This window comes from Schistocerca americana, chromosome 2, assembly GCF_021461395.2.
Source record: "Schistocerca americana isolate TAMUIC-IGC-003095 chromosome 2, iqSchAmer2.1, whole genome shotgun sequence".
Lineage (NCBI taxonomy): Eukaryota > Metazoa > Arthropoda > Insecta > Orthoptera > Acrididae > Schistocerca > Schistocerca americana.
In genome coordinates, this window is record NC_060120.1 from 731,830,097 (window position 1) to 731,851,692 (window position 21,596).

General features: G+C 41.5%; 1 protein-coding gene across 1 annotated transcript in view; it reads right to left on the reverse strand.

Moving 5' to 3' along the window:
- The window catches only part of LOC124594389 (protein takeout-like), a 43,472-nt gene that overhangs the window by 9,168 nt on the left and 12,708 nt on the right, over nt 1–21,596 (reverse strand). The window contains exon 2 of the mRNA XM_047132758.1: nt 4,434–4,583. Coding sequence (XP_046988714.1) covers nt 4,434–4,583 — 150 coding nt within the window. The remainder of the gene's footprint in view (nt 1–4,433; nt 4,584–21,596) is intronic.

Below are 21,596 nucleotides of genomic sequence, written 5' to 3' on the forward strand. Positions count from 1 at the left end.
GTATTTCTCTTCTTTATTTTTTCATAAATAAAACATTGTGCTTTACTATTAATGATACGTGTAACAAAAACGTTCTTCCCTGTGCACTATCGAAACTTCGTGTTTTAAGACTATAGCTGTGTACAAAATACAAGCTGATTCTTGCAAAGAAGAAAACAGCAACGAGCCGCTGTTGAGAACGGTATTTATTAACACATACAGCTCCGTTAGTGGTTTCTAAATGACATGTTCACCTTGGGACGGCTGTTCACTTTTTATATTACATTAGTCGCAGTTTACATTAGTTGGAAAAAACATAGCCAGCAAATAATTGGCACTTAACACTTTCTTAATGAAGCCTTTCTTTTCTCATTTTTCTCATTATTTTATGCGGTGATGAGGAGAGCTGCGTAAGTCTGTGGTATCAGAATACCTTCCCATTTCTTTGGGTGCAGATCTGCTATGTACTAACAGAGACACGTTGTTTACTCGTTCTCCTGAAAGAGTCAGATCTGGCACTTAGAACGATTTCCACATCGACTCTTCATTCGTTCATGCCCCGTTTCTTTCACGTTGTGCAATGAAAGCATCTCCCGCTCTTGAATATTCCCAGTAAAACGTGGGCAGATAACATTAGTGCTTATTTTTGGGTCAAAATATTATGTAATAGGGATAAGTTTTCAAAAAATTTTACTGAAGTCATGTACTTCTTGTACCCAGTTCTGCTCAAACAAAAGCAGGAGATTTACAGTTGGATTTTACTAATATCAAATTTAGGAATTACTGGCATAACTTTGTTGAATTTTTGCAGCTTAACTTCTCTCGGTTTAGATTTGCCCTGTATCAGTATTTGGTCGTTTGTGTACCGGAACATTTTACATGTCATTTTATGTCGATTGGAAACTGCGATATATTTATCTAGAAATTCATTTTCTCGTTGGGTGTAGCCATGGCTTTTGTTCCGAGGGTTTTTTCTTAAAATGTATTGATGTTGTTTGGAGGTCGAAATTTCTACATAGTTCAACCAAACTCTTTCTAATTTTGATTTTTCCGTTTGCTGCAGGAAAACCACCAGCCATTTCCCTAGATTTTCTCTCTTTCCGTAAATACGAATAAAAATCGTCCGTTAGAATTTTCTCGTTATTTTGTGGAATTTCCGAGATACCGTAGCACATTGTTTATTTTCTTTCTCTATGTTTGTTTTATTATGTTAACTGATCGGCGACTTAGTCCATGCGTACATTTTATTTTCACATCGTAATGTGTCATTAATCTGTTGTTCGCAGGCTTTACTTTGACTACTAAACTCAGAATGTCGGATGACACTGCGAATGTAATTCCCAGACGGTGTATTTTTATTGATTCTTTTATTCGCAATTTCCAAGATCCATGGTGTTTCAATCCCCATACGGGATATATTTTTAAGGATTCTTTTTTCCGCAATTTCCAAAATACATGATGTTCCCATATGACAATCTTGTTTCTTAGATGGTTAAAATCTTATTATTTTAAGTGTTTCTTCTACTTTGTAGAACTTACCTGGCTTTAGAAATTAGGTAATATTCATTGTGAAAGGATAACTTTTATTTTTGGCTTGACTTGGCCAAACAACTCAGATATCCTGCCATTGGGATATAACTGTCAGCTGTCTTCCCAGAATTCTATAAACTGGTTGCGCTACTGATGCTGGAAGATTTGTTATCTCTTTAGGTAATTTTGTGAATACTAAAACGCTCCATCGTTCGAATTACATGTCTGAGTGTGAAAAAGGGATTTGTTCAAGTTCTGGCATTAGCTCTGGTGAATAGATGCCGACCATTTCGGCTTCCTGCAAGTCAGACACAAAGTGGATTTTGTTAGATGAAATGCTTCTTCCCCTAATTCTGTCGTACCACCTTCACTACCATTGGGATTTTTCGCTGTGTGTGTGTTTTGTACTATCTGAAACGATAATCGCTTAATTTGATCATTATCGGCCAATTTTTACGTAGATGTGACACTTTCATGACACTGATACTTTTTCTTCAATAGGTAAAAGTGCAGAATTTTGATATCGATCGATTAACAGCAGTCTGTGGAAGTAGATATCACTTTTGGAAACATTGAAAATGATACGCAGAACACAGGGTGCAACGTGTTTGGGATAATTAGAATCTAAAAAAATGTCTATAGCCAACATTAAATGTAGCAGCCAACTGCATCAGTAAAGTACTACTTAACTCCAGCGGATTTGTGATAAGCTCAGGCATCTAAAAGCCTTGCGCAAATTAAAAAATTAAAAAGAAGTGACGAAGAGGTGATGTTTAAAGAACGGATTTTGTAAATAACCGACGCAGAAAGATAAAAGTAAGATCACAGTTAACGGACTGTAACTGAAATCAATTTTTTCCTCAGCAGCCTACAATTTTTGAACATGCTTTCGTAGTGAACGTTGTGAATCATCGGATCTACACTCAATCGATCCATACATCCCCTGAAAATGAATTCATTGTAAGTGTTCTGACTGGGAAATAAAACTTGGAATTCATCAACTCGTCTTACTCAGTAGGACGTTGAATATCAAGTGGTTATCGTACAAAAGAAAATAGCTTATTTGCTGCTGTTCTCAAAAGTTTCTGACAGAATTACTTATTGCTTATAAGATATTATATCATAGGACTATATTCCGGAACGAGTGCTGCGCTGAAGATTTTGGACACCTTTGACAGGTTTATTTCTTATGCTATGACAATCGGAATGTACTGCACAGGTAGCACAAATTTCGTGTAACGCAACGTGAGCACTCGATAGACAACTAGCTTCGATCATCAGGTCTCGTGCGAAGAGGCATTGAACAGGCAAGGAGGAGCAACACTTAAATTAGATGCAATATTTTTATTAAGGATGCGTATCCCTATCTGAATATCTGTTCAGATCTGTCGTAGATTCTGTGATAAGGAATACCGCGACAGTCATATCAGTTGAAGCAGATTAGAAATCTCGAAAATTGCCAACCACAGAAGTTGGACAGACAAAATAGTTACAAGGAAGATAACAGCGAAGTAATCTTCGGTAACTGAAGGAATTTTTGAATTGAAGGAAGAAGGAAGGAAGTTGAAACTGTTGATCGCTGTAATAGCACAGACGCTTAGATTCATAAGTAGTTACGTTTAGAGGAGCCTAAAGATAATGCCAATGAGGCACCGAAACTGGTACTCAAAATAATTCATGAAATTACTGCTGTCGGTATTTATTTTCTTCAAGATTCAGAACTGGAACTTAAATTATGGATCAAAGGATGTCAATGATGAGATTCAATGATGAAATTGCTGTTTTCAGAGAAAGTGAGAAAGAATAGGATGAACGGTCTAAAGATCAGACACAATGATTTAAGTGTACGTAAACTGAAGAAAAACGAAAGTAATGAGTAGTAGCGGAAATGAAATAACCGATGAACTTAAGATCAAAGTTGATAACTATGAAGTGGATGAAGTAAAGGAATTCTGCTGCCTTGGAAGCAATATAACATTACATGGAGAATCAGGGAAGACATAAAACGTGGAGTGGCACAGAAACTGCTGAACAAAGGAAGTGTACTATTATCAAACATACGCCTCAGTTTCTTAGAACTTACGTTTTGAGCACAGCATTGTTGAAAGAGAATCATGGACTTCGGGAAAAGAATGCATAATAAAATGTATGCATTTGAGACGTCGTGCTACAGAAGAATGTTGAAAATTAGGTGGATTGTTAAAAAATGAGGGCCATCTCAGAACAGGCGAAGATAGGAAGATGCGAAAATCGTTGATGAGAAGAAGGTACGGCACTATAGAAAGTGTGTTAAAACATCAACGAATAGCGTCAGTGGTGCTTGAGGGAGTTGCAAGATATAAAATCTGTAGAGGGAGGCAGAGTTTAGGATATTTCCAACAAATAACTGAGTACGTTACGTGTAGGCACTACTGAGTTCAGTAAGCAGGCACAGGTGAGAAGAATCTGCATCAAAGCAGCCAGAAAACTGGCAAATAAATAAATTAATTAAAATAAAAAACTTGCCATTTTCTTTTAGTAATACATTCAGTTCCAGTTTTAAGATTTTCTGATGTATTTAGGTAAGGAAATGAGGCTTGTTTCTCCAGAACACGAAAATCCATCGGTAAATTATTATTTTGGGTAAGCTGTTAAAACTCCATGAATTTTTGGGGCTTACGGAGAATTTGTCTGCTAAAGAAACATTATTATATCAGAATTAAATCACTGTAGACGCCTCCATCACGAAACAATATCATGCATTACTGTTCTACTATTAATGGATTTATCTGCATTAACTCAATTTCATTTGCTAAGGTTAGATGACCTTTCACATATGTGGATTAGTTAACGCGATTCCGTATATGGCTGATGACAGGCAGGTTTTTCTTAAAAAAAAACTTTCATTAGATATGTTATTACTTATATACTTTCCGATCACTCACCGAGAAACTTGTCTCCATTGAACAGATTCTGCAGGTTAAGTGCCATGTGACCAATTTCACCTCTGGATTGCGCCACTGCTGCTTTAATGTAGTCAGTATCACCTTTTCTGTAAGTTTCGTAGTTTATTCTGTAGTTGATGGTCACGTTTTCTGGAAGAAAAAGGAAAATATGTATCAGACATTATATTATGATTACAGTGTTGTTGTATAAAGCTAAAGGTAAAATGAACCAGGAGTAACATCCTGGTTATGTAGAACGCACGTATGTAGGCACTGGAGAGGACGGAGTTGGTCAGGTATGTAGGGAGACGTAAAACAATGGCTATCAAGATGTAAAATCCGAAAGTAGTACAATACTCAGTCCACACATAAGGAAAGTAACACAACAATAAACAAAACTGTGAAATTTATACTAGAATACTCAAAGCATAAGTGACACAGCCTGACAAAGTAAAATTAAGCCCACGTCGAGTGCAAATACGGTGAGCAGCAATAACATAAATGGAGCAACGTGTGGCACTGTTAATCACTGTTTCCATGGTCTCCTTAAGTAAGCGATATCACTGTTCTATCAGCACGGCAAGGCATTAGGAAGAGGACTACGAGAATGTCATGCGTCACGAAAGCAATGCACCTCCTGAGAGCGACTCAGAACTGCCGTATAGTTCCAGCTCTCAATTTTTTAGTTATTTACGAAGTCTGGCGCTCCTTATAATTAAATACTTCATGACGTTCCTTTACAAGCTGAACCGAGACTCACGGCCAAAGTGAAGGGCTTGCCAGTGAACTGCCGTCGTGTTCCCCTGTTAATTGATCGTTACAAACGCTAGGGTGCCTAGGATGCATTCAATTCTTTTGTGCGCTCTAATCGGCTATGTCGTGAGAATAATAAAAAACATCAGTCATAAATACCTATGTGCCTCTGAATTGCAGACTATCGGACTGCTTCCCCATGAACCATGGACCTTGCCGTTGATGGGGAGGCTTGCGTGCCTCAGCGATACAGATGGCCGTACCGTAGGTGCAACCACAACGGAGGGGTATCTGTAGGGAGGCCAGACAAACGTGTGGTTCCTGAAGAGGGGCAGCAGCCTTTCCAGTAGTTGCAGGGGCAACAGTCTGGATGATTGACTGACCTGGCCTTGCAACATTAACCAAAACGGCTTTGCTGTGCTGGTACTGCGAACGGCTGAAAGCAAGGGGAAACTACGGCCGTAATTTTTCCCGAGGGCATGCAGCTTTACTGTATGGATAAATGATGATGACGTCCTCTTGGGTAAAATATTACGGAGGTAAAATAGTCCTCCATTCGGATCTCCGGGCGGGGACTACTCAAGAGAACGTCGTTATCAGGAAAAAGAAAACTGGCGTTCTACGGATCGGAGCGTGGAATGTCAGATCCCTTAACCGGGCAGGTAGGTTAGAAAATTTAAAAAGGGAAATGGATAGGTTAAAGTTAGATATAGTGGGAATTAGTGAAGTTCGGTGGCAGGAGGAACAAGATTTCTGGTCAGGTGAATACAGGGTTATAAACACAAAATCAAATAGGGGTAATGCAGTAGTAGGTTTAATAATGAATACGAAAATAGGAGTGTGGGTAAGCTACTACAAACAGCATAGTGAACGCATTATTGTGGCCAAGATAGACACGAAGCCCACGCCTACTACAGTAGTACAAGTTTATATGCCAACTAGCTCTGCAGATGATGAAGAAATTGAACAAATGTATGATAAGATAAAAGAAATTATTCAGTCATGGGTGACTGGAATTCGAGAGTAGGAAAAGGAAGAGAAGGAAACATAGTAGGTGAATATGGATTGGGGCTAAGAAATGAAAGAGGAAGCCGCCTGGTAGAGTTTTGCACAGAGCATAACTTAATCATAGCTAACACTTGGTTCAAGGATCATGAAAGAAGGTTGCATACATGGAAGAATCCTGGAGATACTATAAGGTATCAGATAGATTATATAATGGTAAGACAGAGATTTAGGAACCATGTTTTAAATTGTAAGACATTTCCAGGGGCAGATGTGGACTCTGACCACAATCTATTGGTTATGAACTGTAGGTTAAAACTGAAGAAACTGCAAGAATGTGGGAATTTAAGGAGATGGGACCTGGATAAACTGAAAGAACCAGAGGTTGTACAAAGCTTCACGGAAAGCATAAGGGAACAATTGACAGGAATGGGGGAAAGCAATACAGTAGAAGAAGAATGGGTAGCTCTGAGGGATGAAATAGTGAAGGCAGCAGAGGATCATGTACGTAAAAAGTCGAGGGCTAGTAGAACTCCTTGGGTAACAGAAGAAATATTGAACTTAATTGATGAAAGGAGAAAATATAAAAATGCAGTAAATGAAGCAGGCAAAAAGGAATACAGACGTCTCAAAAATGAGATCGACAGGAAGAGCAAAATGGCTAGGCAGGGATGGCTAGAGGACAAATGTAAGGATGTAGAAGCTTATCTTACTAGGGGTAAGATAGATACTGCCGACAGGAAAATTAAAGAGACCTTTGGAGAAAAGAGAACCACTTGTATGAATATCAAGAGCTCAGATGGAAACCCAGTTCTGAGCAAAGAAGGGAAAGCAGAAAGGTGGAAGGAGTATATAGAGGGTCTATACAAGGGCGATGTACTTGAGGATAATTTTATGGAAATGGAAGCGGATGTAGATAGAACTACTGATGGCCTTGAGAGAGCCGGTCCTGACAAAACTCTACCATCTGGTGAGCAAGATGTACGAGACAGGCGAAAGACCCTCAGACTTCAAGAAGAATATAATAATTCCAATCCCAAAGGAAGCAGGTGTTGACAGATGTGAAAATTACCGAACTATCAGTTTAATAAGTCACAGCTGCAAAATACTAACGCGAATTCTTTACATGCGAATGCAAAAACTGGTAGAAGCTGACCTCGGGGAAGATCAGTTTGGATTCCGTAGAAATATTGGAACACGTGAGGCAATACTGACCTTACGACTTATCTTAGAAGAAAGATTAAAGAAAGGCAAACCTACGTTTCTAGCATTTGTAGACTTAGAGAAAGCTTTTGACAATGTTGACTGGAATACTCTCTTTCAATTTCTAAAGGTGGCAGGGGTAAAATACAGGGAGCGAAAGGCTATTTACAATTTGTACAGAAACCAGATGGCAGTTATAAGAGTCGAGGGTCACGAAAGGGAAGCAGTGGATGGGAAGGGAGTGAGGCAGGGTTGTAGCCTCTCCCCGATGTTATTCAATCTGTATATTGAGCAAGCAGTAAAGGAATCAAAAGAAAAATTCGGAGTAGGTATTAAGATCCATGGAGAAGAAATTGTAATTCTATCAGAGACAGCAAAGGACTTGGAAGAGCAGTTGAACGGAATGGACAGTGTCTTGAAAGGAGGATATAAGATGAACATCAACAAAAGCAAAAGACGGATAATGGAATGTAGTCGAATTAAGTCGGGTGATGCTTACGGAATTAGATTAGGTAATGGGACACTTAAAGTAGTAAAGGAGTTTTGCTATTTGGGGAGCAAAATAACTGATGATGGTCGAAGTAGAGAAGATATAAAATGTAGACTGACAATGGCAAGGAAAGCGTTTCTGAAGAAGAGAAATTTGTTAACATCGAGTATAGATTTATGTGTGAGGAAGTCTTTTCTGGAAGTATTTGTATGGAGTGTAGCCATGTATGGAAGTGAAACATAGACTTTAAACAGTTTGGACAAGAAGGGAATAGAATCTTTCGAAATGTGGTGCTACAGAAGAATGTTAAAGATTAGATGGGCAGATCACATAACTAATGATGAAGTGTTGAATAGAATTGGGAAGAAGAGGAGTATGTAGCACGACTTGACAAAAAGAAGGGACCGGTTAGTAGGACATGTTTTGAGGAATCAAGGGATCACAAATTTAGCATTGGAGGGCAGCGTGGAGGGTAAAAATCGCAGAGGGAGACCAAGAGATGAATACACTAATCAGATTCAGAAGGATGTAGGTTGCAGTAGGTAGTGGGAGATGAAGAAGCCTGCACAGGATAGAGTAGCATGGAGAGCTGCATCAAACCAGTCTCAGGACTGAAGACCACAACAACAACAACAAGATTATTTGGTGACTGCTAACGATGAAGATGACACATCTGACGGTACAGCAACAATGACAAAACTACTGCAACAAGCCTTCCGGTTTTTATAACACTACTAAGTCAGCAAGCGAAACTGCGAGTATTAAGTATTAATCGTCAGGTACTTGTTGGTGGTATAAGAATCATCTTCTGAGTTTCCCACATTCGCAAGGAACACATTCCAATCTCTGAGATACCCACATAATCAAGCAAACTCAATATCTTTGACAGGGAACAAATAAGCATACTCAAGGAATTGAAAAATTTGTTGTTACCATTATTTTTTTCTTTTTAAGACATGCTTCTTAAGGCATGTATCACTAGACTCGCCAGTGCTCACAGACCTTTAGTGCGACAGATAGCACTCAACTGAAAGCTATCTCACGATTCTGCCCTCTGTTGCGTGTACAGACTTTGTAGCTACGTGAACTATTTCGACACATCATGCGGACGTCTGTTTCAACCGCGAAATGTTCTCACACGCAACTTCAATCGAGCCGTTGTAAATAAAAAAGCGATAGTCGATGCTTCGTTAGCCTAATCCCTCTCAACATTGTCTGGTTTACACTGGAGTGAACGAGCAGATGAACGAGCAGACGGTTCACCAATGTTGACTACCAGTTATGTTTGCACAAGCGTTTGTGTTAGAGGCATAGAAGTAGAGTACAGACATAATTTGCAAAAGCTTATTACTATACACGGATTTTGCTTGGAACAACTAAATATATCAGAAAACATGTACTATATGAAAAAAAGCTCCAAATGAAAATTTAGTTTTTCCAAAGGGGGCATCTGTCTGCGCTAACACTAGACATTCCCCTCCCCCAACCCCCGATAAGGGAACAACTTTGTTTTCAAATGACAACCCTCCTTTTTTATTACGGAATTGCATTCTACACAAAAAACCTAGCGTTTACCTTAAATAGTTTTATGCATTCAAAGTAGATGTTACCATTGAAAATATTAATTTTTTATCTGGAACATTTTTTCGAGATATTTAGTTGTTTCAAGTTAAAACAGACACCCTATATCGTTCCTTGGGGAACGTCAGATATTAATTCTGCTTTACTCAATGACTTTCCGTCATTTATTACAAACTGTGACCTTCCTGATAGGAAATAACGAATCCAGTCAGACAACTGAGACGATACTGCATTTGATTACAATATGATTACAAGCACCTTGTGAGGCACGGTGTCAAAATCCCTCTGGAAATCTAAAAATATGGAGTGGCATTGATTCCCTTGTTGAAGCACTCATTACATCGTGAGAATAAAGAGCTTGTTGTGTTTACAAGAGCGATATTTTCTGAATACGTTTTAACTGTTTCTTAGAGCTAATTCGTAATGTTAGAGGATAGCATAAGTCCCAAAAATCCAACTGCAAATCGACGTTAGATATATTGGTCTGTAAATCAGCGGATTACTCATATTCCCTTTCTTGGGTATTGGTGACTTGTGCAACTTTCCAGTCTTTGGGTACAGATCCTTCTACGAGCCAGTGGTTGTATATGATTGCTAAGCATGAATCTATTGTGTTATAATACTGTGAAAGGAACCTTACTGGTATGCCGTGTGCACTGGAGGTCTTGCATTTATTGATTTAAGGTGCTTCGCTACACCTAAAATATCTGCTTCTAACTTACTGATAGTGGAAGTTGTTCTTGATTCTGTTTCTGGAATATTTACTTCATCTTATTTCGTGAAGTAATTTCGGAAATCTGTTTTAGTAACTCTTCTTTAGAGGTAGATTTGTCAATAATTTCGCCATAGCTATCGCGTAGTGATGGTAGTGACTGCGTCTTGTCGCTGGTGTACTTTACAGGTGACCAGAATCTCTTCAGGGTTTTCTGTCAGATTTTTAGAGAGAGCACCTTTGTAGAAACTTATTAAAGGCATCTCGCGTTGAGGTTCCTGCTAAATTTCGAGCTTCTGCATAACTTTGCTAGTCTTGAAGATCTTGTGTTCTTTTAAATTTGGCATGCTTTTTTAGTTGCTTCTGCAACAGTATTCTGACCTTCCTTGTTTACCATGCAGGATCAGAACCATCTCCTATCAATTTATTTGATATATGTCTCTCAATTACTGTCGATACTGTTTCTATGAATTTAAACCACATCTGATTTAGTCTTACATTGTCAGACTGGAAGGAGTGGAGCCAGTCTCTTACGAGGGTGTCAAGTGAATTTTTATCTACTTTTTTAAACAGACGTATTTTGCTTTATTGTTGCTGGAATTTGGTGATACAATACGACAACCTTGTGGTCACTAATCCCAGTATCTTTTATGCTCCCTATTTGGTAAGGTTTATTTTTTTGCTAAGATGTCAACAGGTTCTGACTCTAAGCTGCACCCTCTGGTATTGTTTATGAATGGCTAGGTGCCTCACTCATACGGAGTTTGGGTAGTTTGTGAGTAACATAAATAAACGTTGATATTTTTATCTGTTCCGCAAATGTTATTTTAACATAACGTAAAATTAAATGCACAGAGCCTCCTCTGTTCAAGGCTGTAGATTATACGAGGTGCATTCAAGTTCTAAGGCCTCCGATTTTTTTTCAAATTAACTACTTACCCGAAATCGATGAAACTGGCGTTACTTCTCGACGTAATCGCCCTGCAGACGTACACATTTTTCACAACGCTGACGCCATGATTCCATGGCAGCGGCGAAGGCTTCTTTAGGGGTCTGTTTTGACCACTGGAAAATCACTGAGGCAATAGCAGCACGGCTGGTGAATGTGCAGCCACGGAGAGTGTCTTTCATTGTTGGAAAAAGTCAAAAGTCACTAGGAGCCAGGTCAGGTGAGTAGGGAGCATGAGGAATCACTTCAAAGTTGTCATCACGAAGAAACTGTTGCGTAACGTTAGCTCGATGTGCGGGTGCGTTGTCTTGGTGAAACAGCACACGCGCAGCCCTTCCCGGACGTTTTTGTTGCAGTGCAGGAAGGAATTTGTTCTTCAAAACATTTTCGTAGGATGCACCTGTTACCGTAGTGCCCTTTGGAACGCAATGGGTAAGGATTACGCCCTCGCTGTCCCAGAACATGGACACCATCATTTTTTCAGCACTGGCGGTTACCCGAAATTTTTTTGTTGGCGGTGAATCTGTGTGCTTCCATTGAGCTGACTGACGCTTAGTTTCTGGATTGAAAAATGGCATCCACGTCTCATCCATTGTCACAACCGACGAAAAGATAGTCCCATTCATGCTGTCGTTGCGTGTCAACATTGCTTGGCAATATGCCACACGGGCTGCCATGTGGTCGTCCGTCAGAATTCGTGGCACCCACCTGGATGACACTTTTCGCATTTTCAGGTCGTCATGCAGGATTGTGTGCACAGAACCCACAGAAATGCCAACTCTGGAGGCGATCTGTTCAACAGTCATTCAGCAATCCCCCAAAACAATTCTCTCCACTTTTTCGATCATGTCGTCAGACCGGCTTGTGCGAGCCCGAGGTTGTTTCGGTTTGTTGTCACACGATGTTCTGCCTTCATTAAACAGTCACACCCACGAACACACTTTCGACACATCCATAACTCCATCACCACATGTCTCCTTCAACTGTCGATGAATTTCAATTGGTTTCGCACCACGAAAATTCAGAAAACGAATGGTTGCACGCTGTTCAAGTAAGGAAAACGCCGCCATTTTAAGTATTTAAAACAGTTCTCATTCTCGCCGCTGGCGGTAAAATTCCATCTGCCGTACAGTGCTGCCATCTCTGGGACATATTGTCAATGAACGCGGCCTCATTTTAAAACAATGCGCATGTTTCTATCTCTTTCCAGTCTGGAGAAAAAAAATCGGAGGCCTTAGAACTTGAATGCACCTCATAGTTGTCTTGCAAGCAACAGCTGAGTGTAAGAAGACAGCAAAATTGCGCTTACATGTTTTCTTGCTTGGAATGTGGAAGAGAAGGAGTGGGATTTACCTATCAAAACGCAGCTGGTGGAAAACTTGGCGTTTCACAGATAAGACTGTGAATGGGCTGACACTAATTCAGCATCTAGGTTCAGCAATATTCAGAAGTAATCTGTTGGGAAGTGTGTTATAAAAGTGTAGCTTCTACTCGACGAAAGAAGTGTCATATCATTATAGCAATCAAATTTGTTTACTTTCAGGAGCTCATGTTCAACCAATATATCCCATATTTCACTATCAAGCACTTTAAATTTTTAACTTACTAGTAGCTCATGTAAGTTACTTTCATTCAATGTTGCTGTTTCTGCTAGCAGCTGGGGAGAACAACGTCGTTTCCTGAAAACTACAACAAAATTCGGCACGTGTAACAATACCATACAAAAATGAAGTCATTTCTTTCCCCTACTAATTCTTCTGATTATATAGTCTACAATTATTTTCCCTGTCATATCTACGAATGCAACTCGGACATGTTTTTCTTTCAATATTAGAGAATCTAAAAGCAGCAGCAGAGCCTCCCCCTGATAGAGCAGCAGAAAATCTGCAAGCACCGCCACTGGAGAATCAGCAGTAGTTGAAGAGTATTGGTAGTAGAACTTCATCGACCAATATTATTGTAATGGGTCAACTGGAAGCAAAATGGCTTAAGTTAAATGATCTTTAATGTGTTACTCGCGACTCTTTACTGAAGTTGAATTTGTACTGATGCGACAAATAATAAGCCTGGGCCTGAGGAGCCTACTCATTTCTTGGGTGCTTGTTTTCACGTTTTCGAGAACAAAATTTGTCTAATTAGACAATCTCTTAATATCAGTTTTTGCTAGTGTGTAAGTATCTCTTGCCCATGGCAGGTGAGAAAAAACAAATTTATCTCAATATAAAGAATAAGATTTTAATCCCATCAGAAATTAGTGCTAATTAGTACTATGCTAATATCATTGAGAAGACTTTAGGAAACTTCAGACTTTTAAAGACCAAAATTCCAGTGGCGCATTGAAGGAAATAGTTCAACTGTAAATTAATGTTAGGGCAAAAGAGGTTTTCGTGGAGGGGTGTACACTAGACTGCCAACGATCATAGAAACTAAACATGCAGTAATAAATATTAAGTGAATGGGTAATGCCTACTTCAAGTGGTCAATTGTAGCAGGTTTGTGTCCAGTAAATGAGGATGTGCAACGTGAGTCTCAATTCTAGCATTATACTTTGACAATGTACCGTCTCCTACAGACCAGAAGCATGGCCAGATTTTCGAAAAACATACGAAAATGCCTCTGTAAATGGCTACGGAATGCAATATTGTGATAATGAGTGGATGACCAATATGATACAGATTAAATAGAATTCAGAGTTGTGCGATTACATATAGCGAAACATCATCGTTGCAGTATGGTAATACAGATACAATCCGTTTAGTCGTGGCATTATGGTCATCAGCATTCAGCTGCAGTGTGTGAAGTATACACATGTTATTTTCATTCACGAAAATGTTAGATACTCATTTAGTTGACTGCTCACAGTTTAAACCAACCAACATGATATTGCCTAATTGCAGGATCAAGTCTGTAAAATTTACAAAATTCAACAAGAAACAGAAGCTACAATTATTAATTTATAATGAAAATGAATGAGAGTTAGATCCAGCTACTAGCTGTGACTCTGGTTCGTTTTCTGATCAGGTACATATGCATAAACTGTTCATATTGTCTACTACATACACTGTGGCTATGACCCCAGATATTTCGACACATTATACACGGGCAAAAAGTGCATGGAATGTTTCACTCAACAGCTGTATGCAATCTCTGAGCGTGTGAATGGCATTTCATTGCAAAATACAAAGACTGACATAAGTCCCAAAGAAGAATAAGGATTTTTCGTAGCAGAGTTCTCCCATATTTGGGAAATTTTGGGGAAGGTGATACTAAACACAGAAGTCATTACCATTTCACCAGTGTGTTCCAAGGTACAGCGCATCCCAGCTGCACTCTGGAACTACAGGCCGCACTACACCGTGCGAGTCGTATTCCACAATCTGACCAATTACGACGTGCATTTCTTGATTATGAATGTTTGTGAATAAAAGATGTCAGATAGCGACGAAAAATTAAATTAAATCAGGTTGCGTTTCGCTTCTGCCGTCTATTACGGAATAGCACAAATCTTATGTGAATAGTGCTGCAGTGCTGCACTTAAAGCAGGTCTGCAGCATAACTTTCCAACTTACAGATTCGCTTTATTTTCTGACGTGTTCGCTCAATAAGTGTGAATCATACTTAAAATCAAATTAAGTCAAGATAATGAGAAAATTATTCCAACGATGGAGAGTTTAATCTAGTTAACCAGAGGGGAATTTAATAAGGAATTTAATAAAGATTTAAACTTCTTAACTAAGAGAAGGTGATCTTCCAGTACAAGCGATTTGTAGATCACCTTCACTCAATTACGAAGTTTTAAATCTTTATTAATAGGCAAAATTATAACACAGGCCGAGTACCAAAGAGCTACCAATGTGTGGGATATATTGAAGTGTAAAACTCAAGGAAATTTTTCCGATTCATGTTTGAAAATTGAAACTGTATTGAAAGATGCAACAGAGATGATATATATCATCGCTCTTGGAGACATTCAGCTGGTAACAACAGCCTCATGGCCGACTATGTGGACAAGATTATTGAATCTTACATTATATATCGTGATGTGAATAGCGTACACAGCTTGGCGGCGTCATAGTATGTTCCGTTGTCCTATTTTGAATTTCTTCGTCCAGATAGCGTCGAATCTTTTGTGGTGGGGAAACGAACCAGACAATTCCAATATAGGGTATATTTTAAAACTGGATCTCAAATTCCCGGAGAGTTTTCTCGATTTCCATTCTGTTCCACCATGCACTAGTAAGATATCAAGGAAATTATATTCTAATTGTAAGATAAGTAAAACTACGTTATTCACCAAAGGAATCTGAAACACAGTTTAATACATAAAGAAGTGTTAAGAAAGAGTCCAAAAATTTTATCTTTCAGGCAAGCCCCCTGGGTGTAACCTTTCACTGAAATTAAAGCCCATAAATGCTCGAGTGCACGAAATGAGTTCGAGAAGAACTTTTTCAAAAAGATAAATGATTGTGTGTTTCGAAAACCATGAAAAAGATGCAAAAGATGCGGAACTCGCGATATCTTGGGTAATCAGGTATGGAGCAGCTCCTTTCATGGCCAATCCAAATTCTCAAAGAAGTGTTGCTTTTAACGGAAATTTAGTTGCCATTGATTTGAGCAAGCTTAATATATTCTTCGATAAACCCATTGCAGTGGAAATATTCACTTTGGATATTTCTAAAACCTTTATTTTAGGTCTCTATTATGGACAAATATTAAACAAGTTTCTGGCAAATCATGTGGAACTGTTTTTCTGGGCCCCTGATAGCTTAGTCTTTCACATTATTATTCGAAATATCTACGAAGATGGCAGAATTGATGTGCATAAAAGGTTCAATAGCTTAGGTTTCGCTGCAGGTAAGAGATACAATATTACGCTGGTAAATAAAAAAGCTCTTGGTTTGATGAAAGACGAATTTTATTTTGAACCTATTATAAAATTTGTCCGTCTACAAGCAAAACTGAACGCTCTTGAGACACAGTCAGGGTGGATAATTCGAAGAGAAAAATGATATGAAACAGTCATCGTCCAGAGACGATTCATACGTAAAAACTATTGTGCAGTCTGTAATTCAGTGAAAGCAATATGTTTCTACTATTGGCAGAAGACAGGATTTATAATTAATTTAGAGAGATCCGCTTCAGTTGTACTAATATTTATCACAATCGGTGTCGGGATTTTAAAATCCCATCTTCATGTCTACGAAATTATTGTATTCGCTAACACATAACATGCGGTCGGGCCAGTCAGTGCAAGAGCTCCAACCATAGCATGTTGGTGGAAACAGTCCGCCGCTGGGCAGCCGCCCAGTAGAAACGCCAGTCGATCTGATCTCCCTAATTTTATTGTAATGTCTTTCAATTGTGGAGGTCCTACGTACCAAATCTTGTGAAGACAGGGGATTGGGGAGAGGGAGACGAGGGATTATGACCTGCTTGGTGACAAGTAAGGGGGGCTTGGCTTGTCACGTAATAATAAGGTGGGTGTGGCTGCTTGCACCTTAGTTTATGACACCATTGATAGTCCATTTACCTGGATCATGTGCTGTAACAAATTAAAAGTTTTTGACTTGTAAACAAAGTGTACCAGGACCAACATGGTTATACTACTAAAAGTAATAGCTCTTAGCAGCTTTTGGTAGTTATTTGCAACATAATGTCATTACTTGTTGTTGCCTCTCAGTTTCACAAACATAAGTTGACATGCCAACTCGTGGACTCGTACAGATATTTGAAGGCCTGTTTTACATTCTATTCATCAGTACAACATATTGTACTGTAGGTGTCTGTTATTTACGATGTATCCACATTCATCCTTAAATTTTTCCATCCGATGATGCTAAAGAATAACTTTTGTAGCTCCTTGGGAATGATCCCCATCTTGCGCATGGATTGAGGTCGTGAACGGAAGGAATCTGGCACCATAATTTCCACAGTCTTGCTATTAAGATCCCGGCAGTTAGTATTTAAGGCCACTTAGCACTGTAGGCAACCCACGCCACGAGAACAGATCTTGAGGTGTGCTGATCCACAAGAAATTCTGTCACTTATTGTCGGGCATGGTGCCGTCATACAATCTGTATTCGTCACTGAAACCATAACTGTTAGCCTTTCCTAATCTACATTACAACAATCTTTGCTTTAATGACGTCTATGATAAGACATGTATGTCATTAATTTCTATTGACTGAGCCATCTTACAATTGTGGCTCTGGGCACTTGACAGCCTATCACTGATCTCAGTTCCCTGGGTGTTTACACACGTCAATTGAGGTGATTCAAAGCGGAATTACAACAGACTGTAATTGTGGTATCATGTATCCATAGCACCCCACCGGCGTCTTGAAGTTGTCAACGGAACTACAACTTTCCGTCAACGCCCATAGCGGTTGTGCGGGATCCGGTTGACTCAATGGAGCATGCCCCAGTCACGAGGGCACCTTCTGGGGGGTGCATCGAGATATGAGCTCGCACTTCGCCTGCTTATAGTGTGAGTAGGCACCTATCACGCCCTAAAATTGTAGGTGCCAATGCGGCCTCGTTTTTGAAACATTGCCTGTTAAAGTTTGGGCAGCTCTTTATATACAGAAAAGTTTCACTATTCTGGCAAGTGAGCGATTAGCCGAGTGGCAAGTCTGCTATAGGCGGTGTCGCGGCACGGACCTGTTGTCCCGGCCGCGGGCGCGCGTAGACGAGGAAGTGTTTACACCGCCGGTACTCGTGCGTGTTATTGTCTGACTAGATCGCCATGGCACACAATTTTAGAAAGACTACGCTCCAGTTTACGTTCGACAACGAATATGCCAAACCCAAAGATTTAGAAATAGAGCGTTTTTTGAGGGAATAACTTCGTTTACCTGCTACAGACCTAATAGGAATACACCTGTCCATTGTAAGCAGTACAATGTACGTCAAGATGACCGATGAAGCTGCGTGTGAAAGAACTCTCGCCGCTGTTCAAAGAGGATTTAAATTTCGACACTCTGATAGCCATATCAGCGATGTCACAGTAGCTCCTTCAGGCTTGGGTGTGAGGTTCATTCGGATCTTTGAATTGCCGTTTGAGGTGTCAGAATCGATGGTTACTGAATCGCTGCGACCATATGGTACGGTACATAGTCATACGCCTGAACGCTGGGCAAGTTATTAGCTCTTATCCCGTACTAAGCGGCTTCCGACAGGTGCGGATCGTCCGTAACAAACATTTCCTTTCCTATTTATACATTGGAGGATGTCGAGCTATAGTGGTTTACGATGGCCAGCCACGCATATGCTCTGGCTGTGGTGGAGAAGGACATTTCCGCTCGGAGTGCACACAACGCCGCTTCGTGCAACTTCCACATGGAGAAGCGTCACAGCGAGAAGTTCCCACGCAATTGCCAATGACGTACGTGTCGGTGGCCCGCCGGGAGGTGTTGCCGAGTCTGGAGCCTGGCAAGGACGTGTTGATGCAAGAGCAGGCCGAGTTATGGGAGCATGGAGGTGACACGGAGAACGCCCCTAGACCCACGTCACGTCAGATGAGGGAGCAATCTTCCGCACCCTCACATGTGGCACGCGGCGTGGAAGTAGAGGTCGAGACATTGGCGCCAGCAAAGAACCAACGAACGATCGACGAACACAGTGAGGCGTCGCCTATGGCAGCAGAGGGCAGGGCACGCAAACAGCGACCGCCGAAGCGTCGCAAAAAGTGTCGCCATAGTTCGGGTGACACGTCCCCCCCTAGCCTAGGGGACACGGAAGTTATCCTAGCCGAAGAACTGGCTGACACGGAACACGTGCCTTTAGAGGACGCTGACAGGATTCCTTGAGATGGTGACCGGATGTCCTGCCTTTCAGGCGGTCCCTCTTCATTGACACCGACTGACCCAGCACTGCTGACGGAGGAGTCAGGAACATCAGTGTCCCGGCAGCCACATCGAAATACATCAGAGGACGTTTCTGGGACTGATGACCACTGCAACTGGGCGAAACCAGTCGAAGACAGACAGGAATTGGCACCCCCAATTGGTGACAACTCACTTACAGGATGTACACCACGGAACGAAAACAACGGAGGGCAACCCGTTGGCGGGCACCCCTCTGAACACGAATAGTGGACTAAAGCCCTTGCAGTTCACAATGACATGACACGGGCATGACAACGACAACGAACCAAGCATATAACGTGGTCACAGTGAACATTAACACCGCATGTTCACTTGCAAAGATGTAACTTTTCCGGGACATGATTTGCGCCATAGATGTTGATATTCTGCTGGTGCAGGAAATCTGCAATGCTGATTTTGCCTACGTGCGTGGTTACAACACTTATCTAGCGCCGACTCCAGATGAAGGACGTGGCACAGCGATATTAGTCCGGGAAGGAATTCCGACTGTGACCTCGATTACCTCTCTTCGGCTCGGGGTTTGGCTATGACCGTGAACGGCATTCGTATCTTTAACATCTATGCACCCTCCGGATCTGACAATCGACGGTCGCGAACACGATTCTACTCGGAGGAGATCGCCCCCCCCCCCCTCTATTCCATGGGAGTTATGACCACATCTTGGTAGGAGGAGGTTTTAACTGTGTTCTCACACCGAAAGACCAAACTCCTAATTTCAGCTCCTGCCACGCATTGAACACGATCTGCCGGGACTTGGCACTAATGGACACGGGGGATAAGATCCATGGGCATCGAGAGGGCTACAAGTTTTTTACTAGCCACACGGCGAGCAGGCTGGATCGGATTTATGTTTCTGACAGATTAAGGGATCACGTGTTGGCTGCTGAACGTTGGCCCACAACTTTTACGGATCACCTTGCATAGTTATGCACGTTAACCCTCCCACGGTAGTGGGTCTGGCGGAGTCGTAGTTCATGGAAACTTAATTCATCCTTATTGGTGGATCTTGAATGTCGCCTATGGATCGAAGAAACATGGCAGACATGCACTCGCCGACTGCCGCTGCACTGTACTGTTCTTTCATGGTGGCTGCAATGTGCAAAACCGGCGATACGAAGAGCTCTCATAACCTATGGCAAGGAAAAAGTGAAATGGCTCCGAGATACACTTGACTATTACTACCCGGTGCTTCGCTACCTATTCCCAGGGCCCCATCGACCGAGCGTCAAGCGGAAGTCCATCGCATTCAGGCATGCATTTTATCCATCACGAGATGTCGACTGGAGGGGCTTTCGTTCCGTGTTCGGTGCTTAGACAACGTCGATGGAGAACGTATTAGCATGCATCATGTGTCCAAAGGACATGCACGTAATCGTCTATCCTTGATCACAGTGCTCCATGATGACGATGGTCGACCCTTGACGCCACAACAGGACGTTGCAGTTGGGTTTCTGGAGCCGACGGACAATCGGACAGGTGAAGAAATTTTGCAACAGATGCAAACGGAGGTGGATGGTACTGATGCAGAGGCGCTATCGGAACTCCTAACGGAAGATGACATACGGAGGCACTCACGAAGGGCGCGGTGCATAAATCCCCTGGGCCAGATGGTTTGACACTCGAATTTTATCGTGCATTTGCGGATTTAATGATGTCCTCGTTGGTGTTGATGTATAATGAGTTATTGAGCCCTGACACAGAACGTTCCGTCGCAGTTCATGGCGGGACTGCTTATACCAATACTGAAACCGACAGCGAGTGTCAGCGCCCATCAATTTAGCCCGCTCACAATGGTCAATACTGACTATAAGATCTTTGCACGAATATTGGCGGCAGGGCTCAAGACTGTAATATCCAAGACAATACCACCAGACCAGGTTTGTGTAGGGGTTCGGAGCAACATCCATTCTATCCTAGGCGAATACCGTGACGTAATTTCCCTGACGGAAACTTGTCGCATGCGAGCGACGTTCGTATCGGTGGATTTTGATCGTGCCTTTGACAGAATCAACCATGATTTCCTTGACTCGACCATGCGACGCATGGCGATACCTCAGGATTTTATTACCATCCTCATGCGCCTCGTTCGCGGCGCTTCTTCGACGCTAAGAGTCAATGGCAGGGAGGTAGGAACGATTCCTGTTTGCAGCTCAGTTAGGCAAGGATGTGCCTTGTCGATAATGCTGTTTGTAATAGCGCTCGTACCGTTGATGCAGACTCTTAGACGGACTCTTACAGGCGTCCGACACCGTGCGAGTTCCTTCACATGTCGTGCATATGCCGGCGACTTGATGATACTCGTCCGGTCGGGGAACAAAGTAAGGTGGTTACCCTTCTTACTGCGAACGGAGTAACTGCTGGAAGCAGGGTCAACATGAACAAAACCAAGATTATGCACATCGGACGAGGGGTGGACGCTCTGCACAGTCCGTTTACGGCGGTGGACGTTTTGCGATGCTTAGGTGTATTGTTCACCCAATCGCTACGGCAATCAGCGGCGGCGAGTTACCGACGTCTCCTCCAGCACGTCCGACTGCACATACGCAACAATTCACTCCGAACGCACGACCTGCTCCAAAGGGTG